Genomic DNA, 24,280 nt, shown 5'->3' with positions numbered 1-24,280 from the left:
GCGCACCCACTGCCACAAGAGGTGGGACAACATCAGCCGAATGGCAAAGAAAGTGGCGGAGATGACTTTGGGGTTGCTTCCTCGCACTGGACGTTTGGCCATTACACCACTAATGGGCGGTATCTTGAGCATCAGCAGCCAGGCGTGAGTATTTGGGGAAGGTGACTTTGGGTGGGAGTGGCTGCATGTGTACAGAGCCTGTGCCGGTGCTGGCCTATGTGATGTTGGTGGTATAATACAGTGGCATGTAGGTGGCTGCTGGGTTGGGTGCCAGTGTCATGCATTTGCCCTCCCTCTACTTACAAAGATAATTTTCCATGCTGTGCATTTCCATTGCAGTCTGAGTTGTGCTCTTCAGGTTTCTTCTGCATTGGAGTAGTCTGGGGAATCACTTTTGGATGGAATAGCAGTGTTCCCAATCTGAGTGTGCCTTCATCAATGCGTCCATTGCATGCACCCAGATTGTGGAGGCCTAGATATCTGACAACAATGTGCACCAGTCTTTGGGCCCCAAAGTACAACATGGTGGGTGGCATTGGCTCATCGCCATTGTGGACTGTCATGTTATAGTCTGTGTCTGTGTTGTCCCCTCCTGTTCCATCCAGATCTGTCAGTGGCATCAAGTGGTGTGCCCCCATCATGTCACTAGGTGTGCGCAGAGCTAGTTGTGTGTCTGGTTGAATAGAGCCATAAGCAGGGTGTTGTGCTGTGTGGCCATCACAAGGCTCAATCATGACTGAAAATCCAGGTTCCACGCACTGTTTGAGTCTATATAATGTTATGTTAAGGCCGTATTTTTAGAGCGCACGGCTACCCCAGGAGGTGTCCCGGCGCTTTGGCAAAGAGGCCTGAAGTCCTAGAATACAAAGGCAGAAAACGCTACAGTCACAATGATTACACGGAAAAGAGCATGGTCTTCAGCTCTTTCCTAAAAGCTAAGAGGCTGTTAGCTTTACGGAGGGAGAGAGGGAGCTCATTCCAAAGGCACGCTGCCATATATTGGAAGGACCGACCTCCCATCCGAACTCGTTTGACAGTAGGCACCTCCATTTTAGCCAAGTCGGCTGACCGCAGCATCCTCCGTGGCACATAGAAAGCAGTACGCTTTCTAATGTAGTTGGGACCTACATGATGAAGGGCTTTGAACACCAGCGTGAGAATTTTGAACCTGATTCTTTTAGAAATAGGTAACCAATGCAACCTATTTAAAAGCAGAGAAGCACCGGCTCTCCTTGGCAGGCCAAATATGGCTCGGGCTGCCGAGTTTTGAACGATTTGCAGTCTCGCCAGAAGATACTTGGGCAGACCTGCAAAGAGCGCGTTTGCGTAATCTAACCATGGCCCTACTAGTGCCTGGACTATAGTCTTTCGATATTGCAGGGAAAGCAGCGGCAGAAATTTCCTCAGCATTTTAAGAATGCCGAAGCATTTCCCTGCTAGCCCCATAATATGGGGACGGAACGATAGATCGTCATCAAATACTACTCCAAGATTTTTCACTTGGGAGGATCAATCAATCAATCAATCAATCAAGACATTTATAGAGCGCACTACTCACCCGTGGGGTCTCAAGGCCCTAGGGGGGGGGGTGCCGTTACTGCTCGAACAGCCAGGTCTTGAGCTTCTTCCTGAAGGAGAGGTGATCTTGGGTCAGGCGCAGGTCGGTCGGGAGGGAGTTCCAGGTCTTGGCGGCCAGGTAGGAGAAGGACCTTCCTCCTGTTGTCGCTCTTCGGATGCGGGGGACGGCGGCGAGGGCGTGGTTGGTCGATCTGAGGTGGCGTTTGGGAGCGTAGAAGTTGATTCGGTTGTTGAGGTAGCTCGGGCCTTGATCGCGTAGGGCTTTGTGTGCGTGGGTGAGGAGACGGAAGGTGATTCTTTTGTTGACGGGGAGCCAGTGCAGATTTCTCAGGTGTCCGGAGATGTGGCTGTTTCGTGGGATGTCGAGGATGAGTCTGGCTGAGGCGTTCTGGATCCGCTGGAGTCTCTTCTGGAGCTTGGCGGTGGTTCCGGCGTAGAGGGCGTTGCCGTAGTCCAGTCGGCTGGTGACAAGGGCCTGGGTGACAGTCTTCCTGGTCTCGGTGGGGATCCACCAGAAGATCTTCCGTAGCATGCGTAGGATGTAGAAGCATGACGAGGAGACGGCGTTGACTTGTCTGGTCATGGAGAGGGAGGAGTCCAGGATGAAGCCCAGGTTGCGTGCGTGGTCCGTCGGTTTGGGTGCGGTGCCCAGGGCGGGGGGCCACCAGGAGTCGTCCCAGGCGGAGGGCGAGGAGCCCAGGATGAGGACCTCCGTCTTGTCTGAGTTCAGTTTCAGGCGGCTGGTCGTCATCCACTCGGCTACATCTCTCATCCCTTCGTGCAGGTTGGCTCTGGCGGCGGCGGGGTCGTTGGTCAGGGAGAGGATCAGCTGGGTGTCGGCGGCGTAGGAGATTATGTTGAGGTTGTGTTGGCGTGCGATGGCCGCGAGGGGGCTCATGTAGACGTTGAAGAGGGTGGGGCTCAGCGAGGATCCTTGAGGGACGCCGCAGATGACTTCGGTGGCCTCTGACTTGTACGGTGGTAGGCGGACTCTCTGTGTTCTTCCGTCGAGGAAGGATGTGATCCATTCCAGTGCTTTCTCCTGGATTCCGATGTTGCCGAGGCGCTGCACTAGGGTGCGGTGGCAGACGGTGTCGAATGCCGCGGAGAGGTCCAGGAGGATGAGGGCCGCTGTGTCTCCGTTGTCCATCAGGGCTCGGATGTCGTCGGTGGCAGCGATGAGGGCGGTCTCGGTGCTGTGGTTGGCTCGGAAGCCAGACTGTGAGGGGTCGAGGGATCCATTCGTCTCGAGGAAGGCGGACAGCTGTTTGTTGACGGTCTTTTCGATGACTTTGGCCGGGAACGGGAGGAGCGAAATGGGACGGTAGTTCTTGAGTTCGGTGGGGTCCGCTGTAGGTTTCTTGAGTAGAGCGCTGAGTTCGGCGTGCTTCCAGCTCTCAGGGAAGGTGGCGGTGTCGAAGGAGGTGTTGATAATGTCCCGTAGGTGGGGTGCGATGATCGCGTCGGCCTTGTTGAAGACGTGGTGAGGGCAGGGGTCGGTCGGAGATCCGGAGTGGACGGAGTTCATTGTGCGGACGGTGTCTTCGATGCTGATCGGAGTCCAGGCGCGGAGGGTGGTGGTGGGTGGCGTTGCTGCGGTTGTGGCGTGCGTCGGTTGTGTGCTGAAGCTGTTGTGTATGTCCGCGATCTTGTTGTGGAGGTAGGAGGCGAGGGAGTTGCAGAGGTCTTGCGATGGGGTGATGTCGTTCTTTCCGGCGTTGGGGTTGGAGAGCTCTTTCACGATGTTGAAGAGTTCCTTGCAGTTGTGTGCGTTGTTGTCCAGCCGGTCCTTGTATGCATTTTTCTTGGTGGCGCGGATCAGTTGGTGGTGTTTCCGGGTGGCGAGCTTGAGGGTGTTCATGTTGTCCTTTGTTGGTTCCCTTCTCCATACTTTCTCGAGGGCTCGGCAGTTCTTCTTGGAGCTCTTGAGTTTGTCGGTGAACCATGGGGTTTTTCTGCTGCCGGGTCTGCTGGGCGGGGTCCTCAGGGGGACGAGTTCGTCCGCGCAGTTGCTGATCCATTTCGTGAGGTTGTCGGCGGCCTGGCTGGGGTTCGCTGAGCCGGCAGGAGGGTGCTGTCTCAGGGAAGCGGTGAGCTGGTCTGCTGTGATCTTGTTCCAGCTTCTGCGGGCAACCTGTTGCTGGTGGTGGTGGATCGTCGTTCTTTTGAAGGTGAAGTGGACACAGCTGTGGTCCGTCCAGTGGAGTCCTGTTGCGTGGCTGAAGGCGATGTCTTTGCTGGATGAGAAGACGGCGTCGAGTGTGTGTCCGGCGAGGTGGGTGGGGGTGGATACCAGCTGCTTGAGTCTGAGGTTGGCCAGGTTGTCGAGCAGGGTGCTGGTGTTCCGGTCGCTGTTGTTCTCCAAGTGGAAGTTGAGGTCCCCCAGGAGGATGTAGTCGGCGGAGGGGAGGGCATGCGGGCTGATGAAGTCGGCGATGTCCTCGCTGAATCGTGTGCGTGGTCCCGGGGGTCGGTAGATCAGGGTGCCTCTGAGGGTGGTCTTCGGGTCGGTGTGGATCTGGAAGTGCAGGTGTTCGGCGGTGGTTAGGGTGTCGTCGGTGTTGGTCGTGATGCGGATGGTGTCCCTGTGGATGATGGCGATGCCTCCTCCCGTCTGGTTGGCGGTGCGGTCCCTCCGGGTGATCCTGTAGCCCTCTGGGATGGCGATGGCGATGTTGGGCGCTGAGGAGGCGTTCATCCAGGTCTCCGTGAGGAAGGCGATGTCAGGGGCTGTGGTGTCGAGGAGGTTCCAGAGTTCGACGGCGTGTCTGTGGACGGAGCGGGTGTTGAGCAGGATGCACTTGAGGTGGTTGCTGCTGGTGTTCGGCTTGGCGGGTGCAGGTGCAGGGTAGGTCCGGATGCAGGTGAACTTGCAGGCGTGGCAGCTGAAGGGTCCGTGGGTGTGCCTCGGGGTGGCTCGGTGACATCCCGGGATGCCGCCGGTGTTGAGTGCGATGAGTTCGGTGGCGTTGTAGGTTCGTCGGGTCGGCTTCCGTCGGTGGGGGCCAGGGGTCCTGGCGCTGGGCGCGGTCCAGGCGCGGACGGGGGCAGACGGGCTTACCTTTGGCGCACCTTCGGCACACAATCGGCGCGCCCGCTGCGCGTTCGCTCGGTCACCATATATGGCGAAGTGCGCGGGTGGGCGGAGCAGCTGGGAGGCGGGAGCAGGGAGGGAACAGAAGGAAGAAATGGGCGGGGTCTGCGGTGGTGGCGGGAAGCGGGGAGCGGGGAGGGACGACGGAGGGCGGAAAACCAGTCAAACAGCGGGAAAATAAACCACAGAAATACAAATACAGCGGGGGAAGCCCCAGTTAGGACAGATACAGCGTGAGATAAACAATTAGGACAAATCCAGCGGGAGAAAAGCAGTTAGGAAAAATACAGCGTGGGAAAAAACAATGAGGACAAATACAGCGTGAGGAAACCAATTAAGACAATGACAACACCAGGGGCACAGGCGTCAGTCGGGCAGCAAGGCACAGCGGAGGGGGAAGCGCACGCAGCAGCTGGTGGCCGTGCGGCGCGGGAGCGTCCTAGGATTAGGACACACTCACCTGCGTCGCACGGTCGCCATATATGGCCAAGTGCACGGGTGGGCGGAGCAGCTGGGAGGCGGGAGCGGGGAGGGAACAGAAGGAAGAAATGGGCGGGGTCTGCGGTGGTGGCGGGGAGCGGGGAGGGACGACGGAGGGTGGAAAACCAGTCAAACAGCGGGAAAATAAACCACAGAAATACAAATACAGCGGGGGAAGCCCCAGTTAGGACAGATACAGCGTGAGATAAACAATTAGGACAAATCCAGCGGGAGAAAAGCAGTTAGGAAAAATACAGCGTAGGAAAAAACAATGAGGACAAATACAGCGTGAGGAAACCAATTAAGACAATGACAACACCAGGGGCACAGGCGGCAGTCGGGCAGCAAGGCACAGCGGAGGGGGAAGCGCACGCAGCAGCTGGTGGCCGTGCGGCGCGGGAGCGTCTTAGGATTAGGATGACTTCTCAGGAGGGAACATGTCCTGAGGCCACCATGACTTCCAGCTCGGGTCGGGGGCACAGCCAAAGAAAAGCAGCTCAGACTTATCCGAGTTGCACTTCAGGCTGTGCCGCTGAAACCACGCAAAGACTGCACTCAGACAGTTTTTAATCCTGTCGCCGTCAAAGACCTCTCCTTTGCTGCACGTGAACAGGAGCTGGGTGTCATCAGCATATGAGATGACCCGGGCTCCAAAAGCCTCAGCTACCATCGCCAGAGGAGCCATATAGATGTTAAAAATGGTGGGGCTCAGAATGGAACCTTGAGGAACCCCGACCTCTAGCGATGGCATTTCAGCTGAGAACGGTGGAGCCCAGATCACCTGTCGGCGGCCCGATAGAAAGGATTGAAACCAATCCAACACCGTCCCCCGCAGTCCGATCTCCCTGAGTCTTAAAAGGAGACCAGCATGAGGGACGGTGTCAAAAGCCGCCGACAAGTCCAACATGACCAACATCGCCTTTCCCCCTCGATCGAGCGTCTCCCTGATGGCGTCGGTCACCTCCACAAGTGGTGAGTTGCGGTGATGTGGTTGCAAAGATGGTGTGCAACATGTAGATTTGGTCATCTTTTGTAATGCATTGCTTGCATAGGTTTGTTCTGTTGCTGCCACTGACCTGACCCTACATCTCTCTCTCTTGCAGAATCTCCTGTGGTCACGGAGGGACAGGAGACGGACACCAGTGGGGGTGAAACTAGCACAACAGCTGCACAGGAGCCCAGTGACACAGAGGGGGACCGGCGTCTGCAGGAGGAATCCCAGCCTGAGACGCAAAGAACCACATCATCTGATGCCAGCGGGAATGCATCAATGTTGGTGGGCACAGGGAATGGGGACTCTGCATCATCTTCAACCACACAGCAGCCTGTGCCCACCGTCCCAGTCACTTCCTCTGATGCTGCCCGTGTCCAGCTCAGTAAGAGGGGACAAGTTTCCTTCATACCTGGCACCGCTGCCCCTGTCCCCCCTGCTGCCATCAGCGCTGAGTCTGTGGAGCTTTTGCACCAGCTGTGTGTAGGCCAGACAGCTCTCCTCAATGCCTTCATTGACCATGATAAAATATTGGCCCAGGTGGTTGCTTTCAAGGAGGGCATACATTCAGATGTGGGTGGGCTGCACCGGACTGTCCAGGCTTTGTACTCCACAATGACGTCTGCCCTTCAACAGGCACATACTCCCAGTCCAGGTCCGGGGCCTTTGTCAACCCCCCAGGTAGTGGCCACGTCTGACGATAGTGACCATGGTCCACAGACCTCAAAGCCACGATACAGCACACGGAGCACACAGCAGCAACAACAACCCAAGCGGTCCCAGCCGCGGACACCATACCCAGAGAAGACCAAAGCCACCACAGAGCGCAAAGACAAAAGCCGGTCAGACAACACCAAAGCCCAAAAAGCAAATAAGCAGGCCTCAGGCTCACATGCCTCAGAGGCATCCCCAGCTAAGGACTCTCCTGTCCCTAAAGCATCTCGCAAAGAGAAGCATGCAGTTTCTGTGCCCACTGAAGAGGTGGTGCATGGCAAGGGTACACCTATGAAGGGCTCCAAGGCAGATTCACTTATCACCTCGACTACCTTTCCAAGCCCAGTGAAGCAGGGGAAGGAGGGCACTGTAGGGGTAACACCTGATAAACAGGGGATGGAGGGGCAAAGGTGAGGCCAGGCGAAGCCAGGCAAAGCGTTCTGCTGGATCCAGCACATCCCCAGAGGGAGTGCCAGCGTCTGCACCTGATGCAGCTTTGTTGGAGAGTGTGCCTGTTGGGTCCGCCCCACCTCCCACTCCTACCAAGACAGTCAGGCCATTTAGACTCCCCAAGAATTGGAAAGGCACCCTCTACAATCTCCCAACCACACTGAGTCTCACGTCAGCATGACTCCACCTCCACGCGCCACTACACCACCTGGTCCAAGCAGCCCTCCGGCTTGCCAAGTCACTGATAGCTCTACCTCAGCTGGTCCGCTCTCTCCCCTGTCAATTGCTCCAACTGTCCCCGACACACAGCCAGCTCCCAGCCCGCCTAACAGCCAAGTCTGAGTGGTAGTCACTCTCACACACCTGTCTTTCACACAGCTGTACTTGTACTGCCCATTGTTACCCCCTGACTGTGTTGCTGATCATGGAAAGGTACAGTCGCACACATTCCCTGTGCAGCTTCTCATGTACTCACTCTGCACTTTGCCCTGGACACTGGCCTTGCTGTTTTGCCCTTGCCTGTGCAGATTTTCATGGACATGCTCTGCATTTTGTGCCTTGGTCTTTTCTACTCTTGGTGCCTATTTGTGCAAAAACAGTTACTCCTGTTGTCTGTTTTGTCAGTGTCCTTACTGAGTGAAGTTCTTTTGGTGTGTGTATATGGTTTACTGTGCCCCATACTCTGTGTGCTACTTCAACATTGCCAATGTCTTGGCTCGCCTACTCTTTCTTTTTACAGGGGTGACAGGGACTTCAGTTCTTCCTGACCCTGATACTTGTGGTGTCCATGATGTCAATTGTATCTGTAATGCAGTTGTCATTTTCATGATTTGTTTATGTTAGCTATATTTTTCACATGTCAGGTTGGGGGGCACTGTCAGCACAGAGTGTGATTATGTCCACAGGTTTACAGGCTGGCCAGTGTCATCATGTATGTGTGTTATTCCTTTATGTGTGCACAGCAGTGTATGTGTGTGGTCCTCTAGTGATGGCCCGTCATCCTGGTCCCATGGCCTACCTTAGAAGTGTGCTCTTGGGTAGTCAAGAAGTGTGCAGTGTGAAGGGGTGACTTTGTAGGGAGTGTTGATGTGTGTGTGTGTGCCCCTGCATTGTCAACTACACACGTGTGTTACCCACGAGTTCGGTACCTGTTGTTTGGATTGTTCAGCCCTGTGAATGTGGTTGAATGCACATATGTGTGTGTTGTATGTTGTGCACTGTGCAGTGTGTTGGTGTATCCATGCAATTCTGTCTGACTCCTACTTGTTGTTTTTTGTCACTTGTGAGTATGCAGAGTGTGTGACTGGCATGTCAGTGTTGTGTTTTGTTGATCATCCATGTGTCTTGATACTGTTTGTGGAGGCTGTGCAGACCTGCTGCTCCACACTGCCATTGTGGTTGTGTTTTCTCATGCATTTCTGTCACATGGTGCCTTTTTGCCTTTAGTATGGCATGTTGTATGTGGTGTCATGCTATCCCCTATCTGTGCTTCAGATGCCTACCCATTGTGGGTTTGCACTCCCTCTATTTGTGTATGGTGCACTCCTGCCATGTCCACTACTGACGTGCAGTACACTTCAGTTAGATGTCCGCTATCCCCATGGTTTACATGTGTGTGTGTGCCTCCTCATCACTTCATTTGTGACACTGTGCTTTGTGATTCAGTCCTTTCGCCAGGAGCAATGTACATTTGTATTTTAAACACACATTATTCAACACAACATGAACATCATGTATTTCTGGGCATAAATCACACTTGGAATTATTACTAGCAATACTAGGCTTAACCGTGTTAAAACGGCTTCAGTAATATGCATACTTGGAAAAGATTATTTTCTACACCCGCCCAGCACTCTCATGCAGTGTAGGTAAAACCAACGTCTAAGTACTGCTCTTCTGGCAAGAAATCAACGTGTAAGGAAACACAGTTTCATGAATCACAGGTGGTCTGCAGACTGTTACTCTCTCACATACACACTCACTCCACATTCTAGAAGTGACATGTCCACACTAGTTATGACAAAACCACCTTTACCTTTGGAAAGGGTTTATTGCTGCAAATCTGATGTTAGGAATTATTAGGAGGCTGCTCCATAACACTCTACTGTTGCAGCCGGAATTCATTTCAACCCTTTCCCCATGTTAGCCTATAGGAAGAGGGAACCTTGTAGGTAGTGAAAACACACATGGGTATTCTTCATTATCTAGGCAAGGAACACACATGCGTACCTTCCCTGCCTTTCACCTACCACTCACTTCAGTCAGTGCCCTAAGGCCACCACAAGATAATCAGGGAAAACTAGGAGATAAACACAAAAGTTTAGGGAAACGCTACCTGAAGAGTGTCAGGTCTAACATGGTGGAAAACATGTGATATAATAATCATTGTTTAGACTGAGTAAGAACTAGCTGCAGGAGCTCACTACCATACTCGATTCTATAATATGATTAACCTAATTGAGCACTGTGCACGCTTTATAAAACGGGAGAAACTTATCATGGTAGTTCTATCATACACAAACTTCTCTAGTTTGGTGCTTTGACTGAATAGCGGTAGTGGCAAGTACTCACCTGTTAAGGTAAGCAGCTCGAGGGATACTGATTATGGTCCTTGCCCAATCAGAGAAATGCCCACCTAGAATGGGAAGGTCCTCGGAGCTCCACGGTGTCTCACCCTAGATAAAGACAGTGCATCAGCCACATACCATCCTCGTGTGAAGGGTGTTGTCTTGGCAGTATGCATGGCAGAGGCATTGCACATGAGTGTGTCAGTGTTTCCAGCCTATGAGAATAATAGAGTAGCGGAGTAGTCATGGTACTTGGGGAAAGCGTGTGATGCATAATTGATCATTGAGAATGACTAGGAATGCAGAGACGAAAAGAGTAATTGTGTGAACGGAGGGCTGTGGCGTCCCATTGGGAACAACAGCATAGCGTGAAAGTGGCGGACCATTTGGCGATGCATTTATTCCATGTGCAGGAAGTTGCACTGTTCTCTATGGGAACAAGAAGCATGGAGGGTAACTCCTACTGCCAAGGCTCAAATTCACTGTGACAATAAATACATAGTAAGTACATAAAACACACATATTCAAATGAAATTAGTCAAATAAAATACAGATGCAAATAAAAAAGGAGGGATGTACACAGATGGTGAGTCCAATGACAAACAGGATAATGAAGCCAGGTCAGGGCTTCATGGATAAAAATGGATATAAGCCGAGTGGAATGTGCAGTTTTTATGGAGTCCTATTACACAGATGAGATACTGGGTTATCGTATCTGCAATAAGATCAGTTAAGGAGGGCAATTCGTTTCTACCATTCTACTATGGTATTCAGTCCTTGTCTTATTGAGTTGCACTTGTCAATGCAGTTACACTCAAGTCTTTGGAGGGTGTATGATGTATCTCCACCTCTTGGAGACAGAAACACCTTTTCAGTGACTTGGTATCTCGGGTCATCCGCTGGGGGTTTTTTCTCTGCATAATGTTGGGCCAGTTTAAATCGTGCAATGAATCCAGCTCCTGTGTTGGCTGATTCTGGCCATGTTTTCTTGAGATGTTTCGCTAATATATATCATGTTACAAGGGTACCATAGCCAACAAATAACCTTAGTAAAAGTACAATTGCTGTGGTGTTTTAGTGTGGTCTGGATGTTACTGTGCACAAATGATTTTGTGTGCATATATTGGAATGAGATATTTTTACCCCATTTGTAGTGTCCCTTGATGGGGTTGAGGCCCCATGTAGCTAGAACACATAGCATCAATTGTGCCACTACTAATGTTCAGAGAACTTCCACAACAGGTGTTGGCATAGCTCTGAAAAACAGTGACTGAACATATGCTCTCTAGCAATCAAATTGTACAGCCCCTTTAAAGTGTCAACCATACTATACTTGACCCATCCATCCAGTACCCTGCAAAAGTGACCCACAAAATCACCCCAGGACTGGTGAGACAGTTTCCTACAGCCTCTGAATCTGAACTCTTCTGGGTTGAAGCCATATCTCTTGACAAGGTTCTCCTTTATGGTGAGGAACCTCAGCCTGTCTGTGCCATCTAGGGCCAGTAGAGCATCCCTCCCATCACCAGGTATATGTGTCCTCAGGGATCCTGTGCACTATGAGAGTGACTTCATACACCTCAAACCACCTGTCAATGTCATCCCCCTCCCTGAAGTGAGGTACCAAATCTCTGAGTTTGTGGACCTTATCTTCAGCACTCAATATGGAACATTTGCAGCTGCCCCATGAACTCTACTTGCTTTGCTTTCAAGTCCAGTTCCTTTAGGGTGGGCTCCTGGGCCAGTCTCCCCTTGGTTAGGGCTCTCTCAGCCCCAGTCCTCATCCATGCCTCCACGGTCAGCCTGTCCGTCTCCTTTACGAGCTTATTAGAAAACAAATCTGCTCCTCCTGTCCACCAGCTCCTCTGGGGACAGGCCTTTAGATGACACACTGCCTCCTGGCCTGGTGGGCCCCATCTCTCCTTGCAGGCTGGCTGCTCCCTGGCCCACGGGCATTCCCAGATTCTCGAATGACTCCTGGTACTCCTCATAAATGATCACATCCTCCTCCTCTGGGGTCACAGTTAATGCAGCATGGGGTTCTGAAAATGCCCTCTGTGCCTTAGGCAGCTCCCTCTTTTTGATAGTGCTCTGTACGGGAACCCCAAAGTCCATGCAGAAATCCTTGAGTTGGACCACTGTGTAACTCTTCAATTTGGGTGGCTCAAACTTCATTCTTTCAGATGCAGATGCAGAACCACCAATCAGAGGCATGATTTTAGGAAAAAGCAAAAATGCCAATCAGGGAGAATTGAAAAATTAAAAATACCAATTGAAGAGAGTTGGAAAAGATGCTAATGGGGATCAGAGACCATTGATTCGAATTGCTCTAGATGTGGATAGTATTGAACACCAAGTTACTGTAAGGAACTGCACAACAACAAGTTCTATCCTCAGCACTGATCACCAATTACAGAAAACAGATCTCTAGTTAGCAGAAGTTTGCGCCCTCTCCAATAAGAGACCACAATCCTAGTCAGAGTAAGTCAGATACACATCCAAAATTAACCTACGCTCACCTCCAGGTAGTTTGCACAGAGCAGTCAGGCTTATCTTAAGAGGCAATGTGTAAAGTTTTTGTGAAACACCTGAATTACAGCAACACAGAGGAGACACCATAAAAAGACCAGTTCAGAAAAATAGAGAATACTTATCTGAGTTAAACAAGAGAAACTTTATAACAATCCAATAGGTAGAAGTCAAGAAATGATTTTTTAAAGATTAAATCTAAAAGTCAATAGTGCTAAAATGTTACTTGAGGTGACACTAGACTGTGGTAAATCTAAAGTTCAGGTCATCTGTGATGGAGGGCATGCGGGCAGGCTGGCTACAGGACCCGCTTAAAAAGTACCTTGTACAAAGCAAGCACCGGCGTCAATGACTAGCTGTGTCAGTTCTGATTCGTGCAATCAGGTCAATGCATCAAAGTAGAGCCTTGTAGTTGGTGGCAAAGTGGCAATGCTGCGTCAGAGTTGAACCTCGCTGTCATGTCTTTGGATCGGTGCTGCGTTGTTGAACCTCAAAGTCGAGACCTGCCTCGTCGTCGAATCTGCACTCCATCAGAGTGCACTTCGGCAGTTCTGATCGGTACAAATGGGTCACTGCATCAATATTTGCAGAAAAACAGCTGCATAACCCACTTCTGAGGCCAGGGAATGGAGGGGGGCACCTCAAGCAAGGCTGGGACGCACAGAGGGCAGAGTCCAGCTGCACCAGAGGAGTTGGAAGAAGTATGTTGTGCCCTCGAGACTTCGCAGAAGATAAGGCAAGCCAACAAGTCCATTGAGGAACTTGGGCTCAAGGATGTAGACAGCATGTGCAGTCCCACTCACTCCCAGGCAAGAAACAGCAGGCCAATGCAGCACAGCAGGTAGCAAAGTGGCAGGCCCTCCTAGAGCACAGCAATCACCAGAAAGCAGGCCAACACAGCAATGCAGGTAGAAAAGTGACAGTTGCTCCTGCAGCACAGCAGCTCTTCTTTAAAAAAGAATTTCCTTGGTTCCAGCGAAAGTTATCATTTGGCTCAGGACCTATACCCAAATGTGCCTTTGAAGTGAGGGAGGCATCAAAGAGGCCTTTGAAGATTAAAAGGCCTATTGTGTATAAGCCAATGTTACCATGTTTTGAGTATAGAGCATATGCACTTTAGCAATGGTTGTTAGCAGTGGTAAAGTGCCCCAAATCCTAGAGCCAACAAAAATAAATTCAGCAAAAAGGGAGGGAGGACCGCAACAACTTTGGTGGTGACCCTGCAGAAAGGGCAATTTTCAACAGAAAGTTTCAATTGAGGCCCTCTGAAAATAGATGGGCAATTTAGGTGTAAGTATACACTTAAAGAAAGCTCTACATTTGGGACCAACGTTGACATTGTGACCTGTTTTATGACTCATTGGATCTGCTATGTACATTGCCTTGGTGACAGCATTATCATTGTAAACATACTGTAAGACGTACATTTTTGGGAAATAGGTGGTGTCTTTCTATATATATACATTTTCAAATTCACATACTATTTAATTTTTACTGAAGTCCATGACAGGGAAGTGCATTGATACAGTATTAACTTAATAGATTAATTTGGCATATACAAAGAAAAATGTGACATCTAAGATATACCTTCTTCAAATTATATATCTTGCAATGTATGTGGGAGAAATTAATGAATCTTATCAGCTGATATACTGTCAGTTTTCTATGCAGAAATGTCTATTTCATTTCGCAAGTGCTTCTTTAGTCCTTCAGTTCTTTTGACGAGTACGTTTCCTTCCATAGAAACATTAGTTATGTACATGGGTTGCGATATTTTCCAAGCAAGAATTCTTTTGCACTAAATGCATATTTCATTGCATTGTTGTTCATTTTTAGAAATCATAACAGTATTAAAAAAGTAGTAAATTAATGCCATACCTGTAAATAAGGGATCACTTTGCAGAGAGTCTTACCAAAGAACCAGGTTTCTGTAATATCGACAACTAAAGTTGCAGGTAGACAGGTGATGGTCACAAGAACGTCAGCAAGTGAAAGATTCACAATGAAATAATTTGTAACAGTTCTCATGTGGTGGTTCTTCCACACTGCAACACACACTGAAATGAAAGACCAGTGTCAATATAATACAAATGGATGCAACATAAATAACTAAAAGCATTACTTGCATGCAAAATTCCTTTTCATAACTGTCAAACAAGTTTGATGCAGGAAATAACGTTTATTTTATTGGAAGACTGAATCTGTACAGTGAGCATTTTATTAGAAGGGTGAATCTACACCATGAGCACTTGCTAAATGTGGCCTTCCCAGAGATCTTAGGTATTGCATTAGCAGCTAATCCAGTCCAGGTTTTTACTTTGCATTCTGGAACTAACAGTCTTCATTTTATAATGGCATACATGCCAGAAGACCTGATTCAGGTAGGATACTTCTAATTTCAAAATAAAACATTGCACTTATTTAGCTATGGCCCCCCAACATTGTCTGCACTTAATGCAAAAGTAAAAGAGTGAAAATTAATTCCCTCTATTATTTTTGCAAAATGTAGGCACGCATGTAATGGGATAACCAGGATTACATATCCTGGAGTACACAGATATAAAATGGGCTGCAAGAGCTTGTCACTCATGGCCTTTTAAATAAGGGAGCTCTGATTTTTACAAAGCAGCACTTAGGGCGTTTTTACTACTTTGGTGGTCCTCCTGCTGTGCCATTACTGTGCCGTCCATTGGAGGACCACCATAGCTGTTGTGCACTCGGTATTAGGAGTTTTATCGTGGTCAGGTGGGTGGTGCTGAGGTGGTCGCACATGCAAACCGCACCGTGCAGGAACTGAGGGTGCAAATCCAGGGGGGCACAACATATCCCACCATGTATGCACCCACAGGTGTATGAGAAGCAGGGGCTTTTATTGCCTCTCTGCACTCTTTTCATGGTGGGCTCAGGGGACCGGTAACTCTTAATAGGCTTGGCGGTGCAGCAGTGGCACCACCAGCATATTATAGCTCCCTGACCGTTGTGCAACCACTGCGGGATTCTAGATCCCAGACAGGCGCAGCGGTCCTGTGGGGGTCTGACCACCAAACTCGTGGTACTGCAGACGGGCCCACAGTGTGGCAGTGATCAGACCGTCAGCATGAGTATGGCGGTCCTGTGGACCACCATACTCATAATAAGGCCCTTAGTACAGTGTTTAGCTCAATTGAGATCTGCCTTTTATATTGTAACAACAAAGTGCATAATTGTTAACATTTGATGGGAAAAACCTATTTCTTTTTAGCTTTCCTTTCAAATAAAACTACGTGTGATGTATAATAACCAATGTTATTTTGAAATAGTTTTGAAAACTCATTGTACATCAGAAATAAACAGATTCAACATTTACAGCTGTTAATTGTATTCGGCATACTTTTAGATTGTGTCCGGAAATCTGGAAACAAGCAGTCTTTCTCACTAATAAGCAATGTGTCTCAACGTTGGTGTGCCCCAGTATCAGTACTAAGAACATTTGTTTTTTTTCTAGTCAAAACACTAATATTTTTCTCGAATAACTTGAATGTCACTACTATGTACTCTGAAGCATCAAGTCCGAATTCTCTCATTTTTTGTCAGACGAATAGAGACCCCCATACTGTGGGATTTTGTTGGGCTTATGTGCAGCCCTCTTGTTGTGCGACAAGCTAGACAGGATCAGCCAAAGATCTTTCTACTAGTAGAACATAAAAGATCCCCAGTATTAGGACACTGAGGTTTATTCACATTACCTCACCAAACTTTCCAGCCCAAGACCCCTGCAGCCAAGGACACCGTCATCTAAGTCCTGACCAGCGCCCTGCCATGCAGCAGTTTGGATCAGTTCTTAAGCATCTGTAGTTGCAGACAACACCCTGCCAATACTATAGGGAGTTTTTTTTTCACACAGAGCTCTTGGAATCGCTCAGCACATGTTCCCAAATGGAAGTTGTGTGATCTTCTGCACAGCGCACATAATACAAGTATAACATGCTCATTGATGATTACAACATATCTGGGGCTTGTTTAAATCCCAAGAATGCCATTGGAGGGAAGACCACACGCCTCGTGCCTGCGACCAGGTGTGTGCAGATGAGCGCCTCTTCATGACTTATTTCCACATGGACTGATGCTGTGAAAATAAAAGAGCAGTAACAATGCTTAGCGTGGTCCTTTCAAATCAAATTAGGAGGGTCGCCCTGAAACCAGCACTGACATCATGCCAGATTCCCAAGATGTCAAATGCTCCACCCAGGAAGCTAGAAAGTGAGTGGTGGCCTGCTGATTTGTGTACAAGGGGCTGATTTTGCAACACTGCAGCAGAATCGGCACTCAGTAACAAGCCAACACCCTTCTAGCCTCTTGAGGAAATACCTGGTACCAGGTACACACAAGTCCAACCATGACCACTATGGAAATAGATGATTTCCTTTAAAGATCTGACATGGACCATGGTACTACAGGACAAACGTTGGAGCTCTGAGATAGAGGACGGATTGTGAGACTATTGTGGTTTTCAGATGAACATATTCACAGAGGTTTTACCTGCCTTGCAAGCAGATTAAAGGTGGCAGAAATAACAGAAGTGTTGTTTATTGCGGAGGAAGCTGTATGAAACGTTATGCCTCACATTGTGCTTTGATGTCAAAGATTTTGGTTATTTTTTTTTTGCGACAAAAAACATTTGAGAAGTGAGAAAACAACCGACCTGGGTATAAATGCGTTTATGTAAAACAGATAGGTACTGTTGGAAGACAGAAAGAAGTAATAGGCAAGACAGACCCCAAAATGGATTTTATGTTAAATTGGCTGTAATAACCACACCCATAAATAAATACTAAATGTAATAGAAAAGTTTCCAATGTCGGATTCCAACAGGCTTTCCATGTCAGGCTTTCCGACATGGAAAGCCGGTCGGAAATTAACATTGGGGGTACCTAGCAGGGACTGCTTCACCATGGGGCCTCCGAATGGAGGCCAAGGAAGCACCTATGGTGCCTCCTTGTTTATCTCTGCACTATGTGGCAGGCACCCTAAGATGCCTGCCATGCGGTGCAGGGATTAACAGATCCTCCCATTTCTCTAAGAGAGCTTGTGCTGCGGCCCGTTTACTGCTGCAGCTCGAACTCCCATAGACAAATGGGAGAATGCAACCACAACATTTGCGGTCGCTCTGTAATGCAGGAGTCGGGTCTGACCAGAGGTTGGTTGGTCCTGATTCCGCAATGGTGTCAAGCGGACGTGAGTCCGCCCAACATTATATTTAGGCCCCAAATGTACTGTTATGGAATATGACCCTGACAGTGAATAGACACTGAAGCCAAAAATGAACAGAAGTGTCCCTTTTATGGAAAAAGATTGACTTAACATGTAGGAAAACAAGGTAAGGGTACTAATTTCAATGTACCATACAGACTGCAGGAGTAAATGCAAAGGGAATTAACCTTATAAAATAACCGTACATTAGAAAATAGTGTATACCTGCTTCGCAACGCATGTGGTTTGCCATGCATGACCGCACACTGTAGGCATCTTGGAATGGTAACCTTCAGTGAAGACACGCACTTATGTGTCATGATGCCCAATCTGTTTTCTTTTTTACTATACTTTTCCAAAGTGGTTGATGACCAAATGGAAACTTTGCAGCAACCAGGATGTCGGAATAATAAAAAACAAATAATGCAAGATAGAAATGCCCTTCACACATTATCTGCCTTCTTCCCTTACCGCCGGGAGCTGAGAGGAGACGCTTTTCGGTCCACGGGACGCCTGCCTGCTGCCTGCTGACACCCTGGTGGGACCTCAGATCCCAGGGTGCATTGCCTCATTTCGACGGGCCAAAGTGTGCACAGCTGCTGCAGGGGGAGGCGCTGACATTGCGCTACAAAGCGCCGCCTTCCCCCACGCAGCGCGGTGCCCTTCACACATTATCTGCCTTCTTCCCTTACCGCCGGGAGCTGAGAGGAGACGCTTTTTGGTCCACGGGACGCCTGCCTGCTGCCTGCTGACACCCTGGTGGGACCTCAGATCCCAGGGTGCATTGCCTCATTTCGACGGGCCAAAGTGTGCACAGCTGCTGCAGGGGGAGGCGCTGACATCGCGCTACAAAGCGCCGCCTTCCCCCACGCAACGCGGGACGCGCGCGGGTGGCGCCGGGAGAAGCCCGGGACAAGGGCGGGACAGTCTGCGACAGTCCGCGACTGGCAGAGACTGGACTGGGCCAAGGACTCTGTTCAATTTTCCATCTGTGAGTTACCTTCTCTATTAAGTGCTTCCTGAAATATTGGATTCCCATTGGACATAGTGTTTTTTTTTTTCTGTTGTTACACTCAAGGGTGAAAACTGTGATAATTGGGGCAAATTAACGAAATATCTTTTAGAAATGTCAAAACCCAAAACACCCCAAACTGTTAACACACTTGATACTTATCTTGTCCAAGTTGTTACTAAGATAAATAATGAAAGGAGATCTTCCCTGGGTCTGAGTCCTTCCCCCCAAACACAATCACTAGAAATCTTGCCTCCTGATACATCCGTGTTTAACACTAGTAGCGAGGTACCTTCTCAGCCTTCTCAGGAAAACAACTCTCTAACACAGCTAGTAGTGGCCATAGCTGAGGTAGATGCTGATGAAATACCAGATGAAGAAATTGTGCTACTAGAAGATGAGCCCATAGCACCAGTTCCAGCCCCTAGAGGCACTAAGGGGGGGGGATAAAAACCTGCCAAAGAGGAGTGGGCTCCGCTCAGGTAAAAAACTTCCTGACATTTTCCCAGGTAAAAAGAGCAGGGAAGATGAAAGGGACAATACTGAAGGGAAGGTAACGCTGGACGTAGACCAATTCAAGAGGCTGGTAAACACCCTAGAAAATAAAATTAAGAACTTAACCAGACCCCTCCTGACTAAAATTGATTATCTAACGGAAGAGGTAATTAGACTAGGGGGGCTCCTCGAAAAAGTAACCCAGGAAAAGGAAAATTCCCCTAGACAGGAGATCCCAAGAGTTGAGATGAAAGAAACCCAGACACCTCACAGGCTAGAAGCCCTGGTTAACATCCCCCCTATTGCCACGCTGAGTGATGCTCCTGGAGGGGGGGACCCGAGAGGACTGGGCGTAAGCGGGGCTCCTGAGGGGTTGGGAATAAGGGATAGATCTGAAGAATGTAGTATAGAAAAGGGCTCAGTAGAATTGATTGTTGAGGCCTCGCCCCTGGTATTGGTCCTGGCTAATGTTCCTCACTTGGAACCTGAGCACATAGAGAATCCATCCTCTCTGATTAACAAATCTATGCATTGGCTCTCGAGAAATATGGCTTTTTCCCCGGGAGGTATAGACCAATTGGCAAAGAAGTGGTAAGGGCTAGAAGAGTAGATGGATCGGGGGAAGTAACAAGAAGTTCAGAGGGGACTGCGTGGTGTTACATTTCTCTGATCCAGATGTGTTACCTAATGTCCTGGCTAATATATATCCCCCACAGCGCAGATCCACAGAGATAGTCCCCCTAACTCTGGACTTCTTTTATACGAGGAAAGGTAATAAGCATAACCCCTCTGTGCTGAGAACAAAATGGAATACGGTGGTACGGAGAGGAAAGCTTGCCGACGCTCAAAGCAGCTGGAGTATGCTTTTGGAGAATAGATTCTCAGCCCTATCAGGCTTAAACGAGTGCGATTGACGGTATAAGAACCAGAGCGTCATAGTGGATCGCATAGCCAACATTTCATCTAGAGAGGCCGCCATTGTAGAGAGGAGAGCATCCAATCTCAATCTTCGACCTGCCATTAAAGATACAGAAGGGAGTAAACACCCTGGGGGTAAGGTAGAGCATGGACCGGTTAGGCATATAGCCTCTGCTGACAGTTGCCCCAATGATTGTAGGCTGCGTAGCCCCCCAGTTAATTTACAAAATTCTCCTTGCAGTCAAAATGTGTGGATACCACAAGAGTTGGATGGCGTAGCTAGTGAGGACCTTCAACTTCTATCATGGAACTTGGCGGGAATTACAAGTAAATTAGAGTCTCCAGAATGGGGGGAGTTTATTCAGCTCCATGACATATTCATGTTGCAGGAAACCTGGGCAGTGCTCCCTGTCCATCGGCAAGGGTTTCTAAATTTTTTTATACCTGCAAAAAAGAGCCAAAAGGGGCGGCCATCAGGGTGGCTGATTATATGGATACGGCAATCTTTACAATGCACTATAAGATTAAGGCCTGTGAATAACTGTGATATATTATCAGTTGTAATTGTTTGGGGGGATGGCTCAGAGATGGCCCTTTTTAACATCTATGCTAGGGGAATTCCTGGGGGTAGATGTTCAGATGTGGTAACTGCACTAGATAACAACATTGAAGACCTGCCACTGCATACTACAATCTTGGTGGGGGGTGACGTGAATACCACATTTGAACCCTTGGGTTCTGAAGATACTGAACTTTCCCAAGAAGAGGATACCAAATGGGGAATACCGCAGCTAGATTTACCCCCAATAAAAAAGTGGACTGAGGCAGCAGTTCAATTGAAGAGCATGTGTTTATTTAGGGGGTTGAGGGCGGTAAATGGACGCACCCTCTCAGACCTTCATGGTGCTCCCACTTTTGATAATCGTAGGGCAACTAGTAGGATTGATTACATCCTTATAGACGTTAGAGACTGGCACAGAGTTAGGGACATGAAGGTCACCCCTAGAATGGAGAGTGACCATAACCCGTTGTGCCTTCTCCTCCAACTAAGGCATGGGGGATCAGGGCCAGGCTTGGACATGGGTCTCCTGCCCCTGGACTTAATCTCCTCAAACAATCGACGCCATATAAAGTGGGCTGCATTGGTAGATAGGCCTGAAAAACTGCAAGATCTAAAAGCGGTGGTGGCAAATGAAGTGAGTAGACTGCAGAACCATTACAATGACACTGACTTTTATAAGTTAATCGAAGAGACACACCCAAATTCTTTGAGATGATTCCGGGATTCTTTTCAAAGGAAGTTAAGCAGAAAAAGGGAGGGTATCCTTTGAAAAAGGCAGGATGGTATGATCAAGCCTGCAGAAGGGCGAGACAGAATCTAAGTGTAGCTTTGAGAGATAAAAATAGAGGAGACGTCCTGAAGGTAAGTGACGAGTATAGAAAAGCCCAGACTAGAGCAAAACGATCGTGGGATGAATGCCAGTGGCAGGAACTAAAGAATGCTTGTGTAGATAAACACCAAAAAGAATTCTGGGCAATCATAAAATGGGGCAGGGGTGGAATAGCTGAATGCCCAAAAAACCACGTGGCAAAAGAAAGCTGGCTTGACTTCTTTAAACAGCAATATTCGTGTATAATGCCCCTTGAGCCTCAACCCACCCCGCCTATAATATTCTTTAAAGAAGAGGTATTTACAAAAAATGATGTAAGTATAGCACTGGACGGGGTGACAAGAGGGAGGGCACCGGGCATCAATGGTATTCCGGCCGACGTATTTCTATCGGACCGGGATAATTGGTGTCTGTACTTTGCTTGGCTTGCAAATTCTATAGCACACGGAGCAGCTATACCTGCCTCGGGGAAAGGCGCAGAGATTATCCCAGTCTACAAGAAAGGAGATAAGGCCTTAGCATCAAATTATAGACCCATCAGCCTTATCGATTCAGCGCAAAAATTGATGGGTAGAATGATTCAAAATTAAATACAAGACTGGATAGATGAAAATGGAGTTCTCTCGCCATACCAAGCGGGATTTCGCCCCCTTACTAGCTCCATCGATCAGGTTTTCCATTTTATTACTCTGTATTGGAAAAATGTCACCCTAGTAGATGGCCCATTGTTTGCCGTCTTTGTAGATTTAAAACAGGCTTTTGACCTAGTGCCACGGCAAAAACTATGGAATGTGCTAGGAGAACTTGGAATTAGTCCTGAACTACTGTCATTATTAGTGCGCATGCATGAGGGCAACTACGCGAAAATAAGATGGGGGGTACAGGGGGAAGTCACTGATTCTTTCCCCGTAGAGCGCGGGGTGAGACAGGGATGTGTCCTGGCCCCCACTCTATTTTCCCTTTATATTAATGGAGTAGTGGATCATCTTAAGAAATCACCAACTGATGCTCCCATCTTGGATGGGGTGCGGGTCCCGGTACTCATGTTCGCGGATGATACCCTCCTGATATCGCGAACGCCAAGTGGGCTACAAAAGTCAATTAATGCCTTTGGAGACTTTTGTAGGATTCGGGGTTTGGAACTAAATACTGCAAAAACCAAATTTATGAACATGAATCCGGCTAAGTCGTTCAAGGGGGCAATGTATTATAATGGGGTTGCTCTAGAGGAGGTGGATGCCTTCACATATTTGGGCATTAATTTGCAGGGGAACATGCAGTGGAATTTGCACATTAATGCTACGGTTTTAAAGTTCCACCAGCTGTCGGGGGCAATAGCCCTGAAGCATAAATCTTCATTGACTAAACCTATCCAACCTGTTATGGAGATCTATAGCATGAAAGTTCTTGGTGCATGTCTTTATGGAGCAGAACTATGGGGGTTTGCTAACATCAAAGGGTTGACAATTGCTGAAATTTTTTTTTTACGTAGGCTGATCGGCGCCCCGCAGAGCACTCCATCCATTCCTCTCCTTTACGATCTAGGGAGGAAAAAAATCGAGGACCAGGCTCGACTGCGTCCTTTACTTTTTTGGAGGCGCATAAAGGCTACGCCTGAACTGGCCCACTATGCTGCAGCACTTATGGATATTGTCAACTCTGATCGGTTTCATAAAATCATGTGGCTAAAAGAAATCAGGAACCTACTAAATAAGCTCCATCTTGACCACCTATGGACTACTACCGACCCTGCAGCTTTCCCCTCCAAGGATTTGTTAAAGAAATTGTATTGGGACATGACACTGAGTTCGGTTTTAACATCCAACCAGCCTTCAGTGTTAACATCCCAATACTTGGAACATAAACTAGTCCCAAAATTCGAACATTATTGGGACTTGATCACAAAACCATTGGACAGAAAGCTGTATTTTCAGTTCAGAGTGGGATGCCTTCCGCTTAATGCATTTACATTAAAATGGTCCCCTGGCAATGTTAACAGCTGTGCTCATTGTAAGGATCATGTGGAGGACATTCCACATTTTTTGTTTGCTTGTCCCCTTTATGTGGCCCCAAGGCAAAGATGGTTAAAACCTCTATGTAGTAATTTAGGGACTAGAATACACCAAGAAGCTCTTAGAATATTAAGAACAAACTGCTCTCCTAGCCTCGCCATTGCACTAGCCAAGTACTTGGGCTGGGCATGGATTTTACGTAATCGTTTCTTAATCTAATGAATTGTGGCTAAAAATGAGTTGAACATTTTTAGATGATTATTCACTTACTTTTTGTATCAGGTTTCCATTTTTATAGTGGTCGTATATTTTAAATATGTGTTCTGACAGCATTCTATGTTTAATGTGTATTTTAAATTGTTGTAAAATAGAATAGTATTTATTATGTATAGAGTAGGGTGAAAACGCTTTTATGACAATGCTGTCGAATAAAGCTTTGAAACTTGACTTGAAATAATGCAAGATAGAAATGGGTGAGGGAGGATTGGGAAGAAGCAGACAAGCGTGTGGGGAGCAGGACAGAGTGGTTAACCCTTTTGCTGCCTGGCCTCCCCCGTTGCAATTCTTTTTTGGCTATGTAGTGAAGTTTGAGCTTAGGCCCCCATACATTTTTGTCCACATAGGGTATCCATGCCAAATTGGCGTACTTTTCTTCCAACTTGCTGAAGATTCTAAAGGTACCCAGGGATTGCAGAATCTCCTGAAGGGGGTCGAGATATTAGGCAAAATACAGCACACTTTTGGGGTTTTGAGAGAAAATGGGAAAAATGTGTTGCAGAAGAAAACATCTGTTTTTCCTCCGCAAAAGGTATCAACAAAG

General features: G+C 48.2%; 1 protein-coding gene across 1 annotated transcript in view; it reads right to left on the bottom strand.

Annotated features, from left to right (window-relative positions):
• HCRTR2 (hypocretin receptor 2) overlaps positions 1-24,280 on the bottom strand; it is a 1,670,131-nt gene that overhangs the window by 1,061,247 nt on the left and 584,604 nt on the right. Inside the window, exon 2 of the mRNA XM_078646799.1 lies at positions 14,282-14,460. Within this exon, the coding sequence (XP_078502925.1) occupies positions 14,282-14,460 (179 nt within the window). The remainder of the gene's footprint in view (positions 1-14,281; positions 14,461-24,280) is intronic.

The sequence above is a fragment of the Lissotriton helveticus genome, chromosome 6 (genome assembly GCF_964261635.1).
Source record: "Lissotriton helveticus chromosome 6, aLisHel1.1, whole genome shotgun sequence".
Classification (NCBI taxonomy): domain Eukaryota; kingdom Metazoa; phylum Chordata; class Amphibia; order Caudata; family Salamandridae; genus Lissotriton; species Lissotriton helveticus.
Note: the sequence above shows the minus strand (reverse complement) of the source record. Positions and strands in the feature narration are given on the sequence as shown.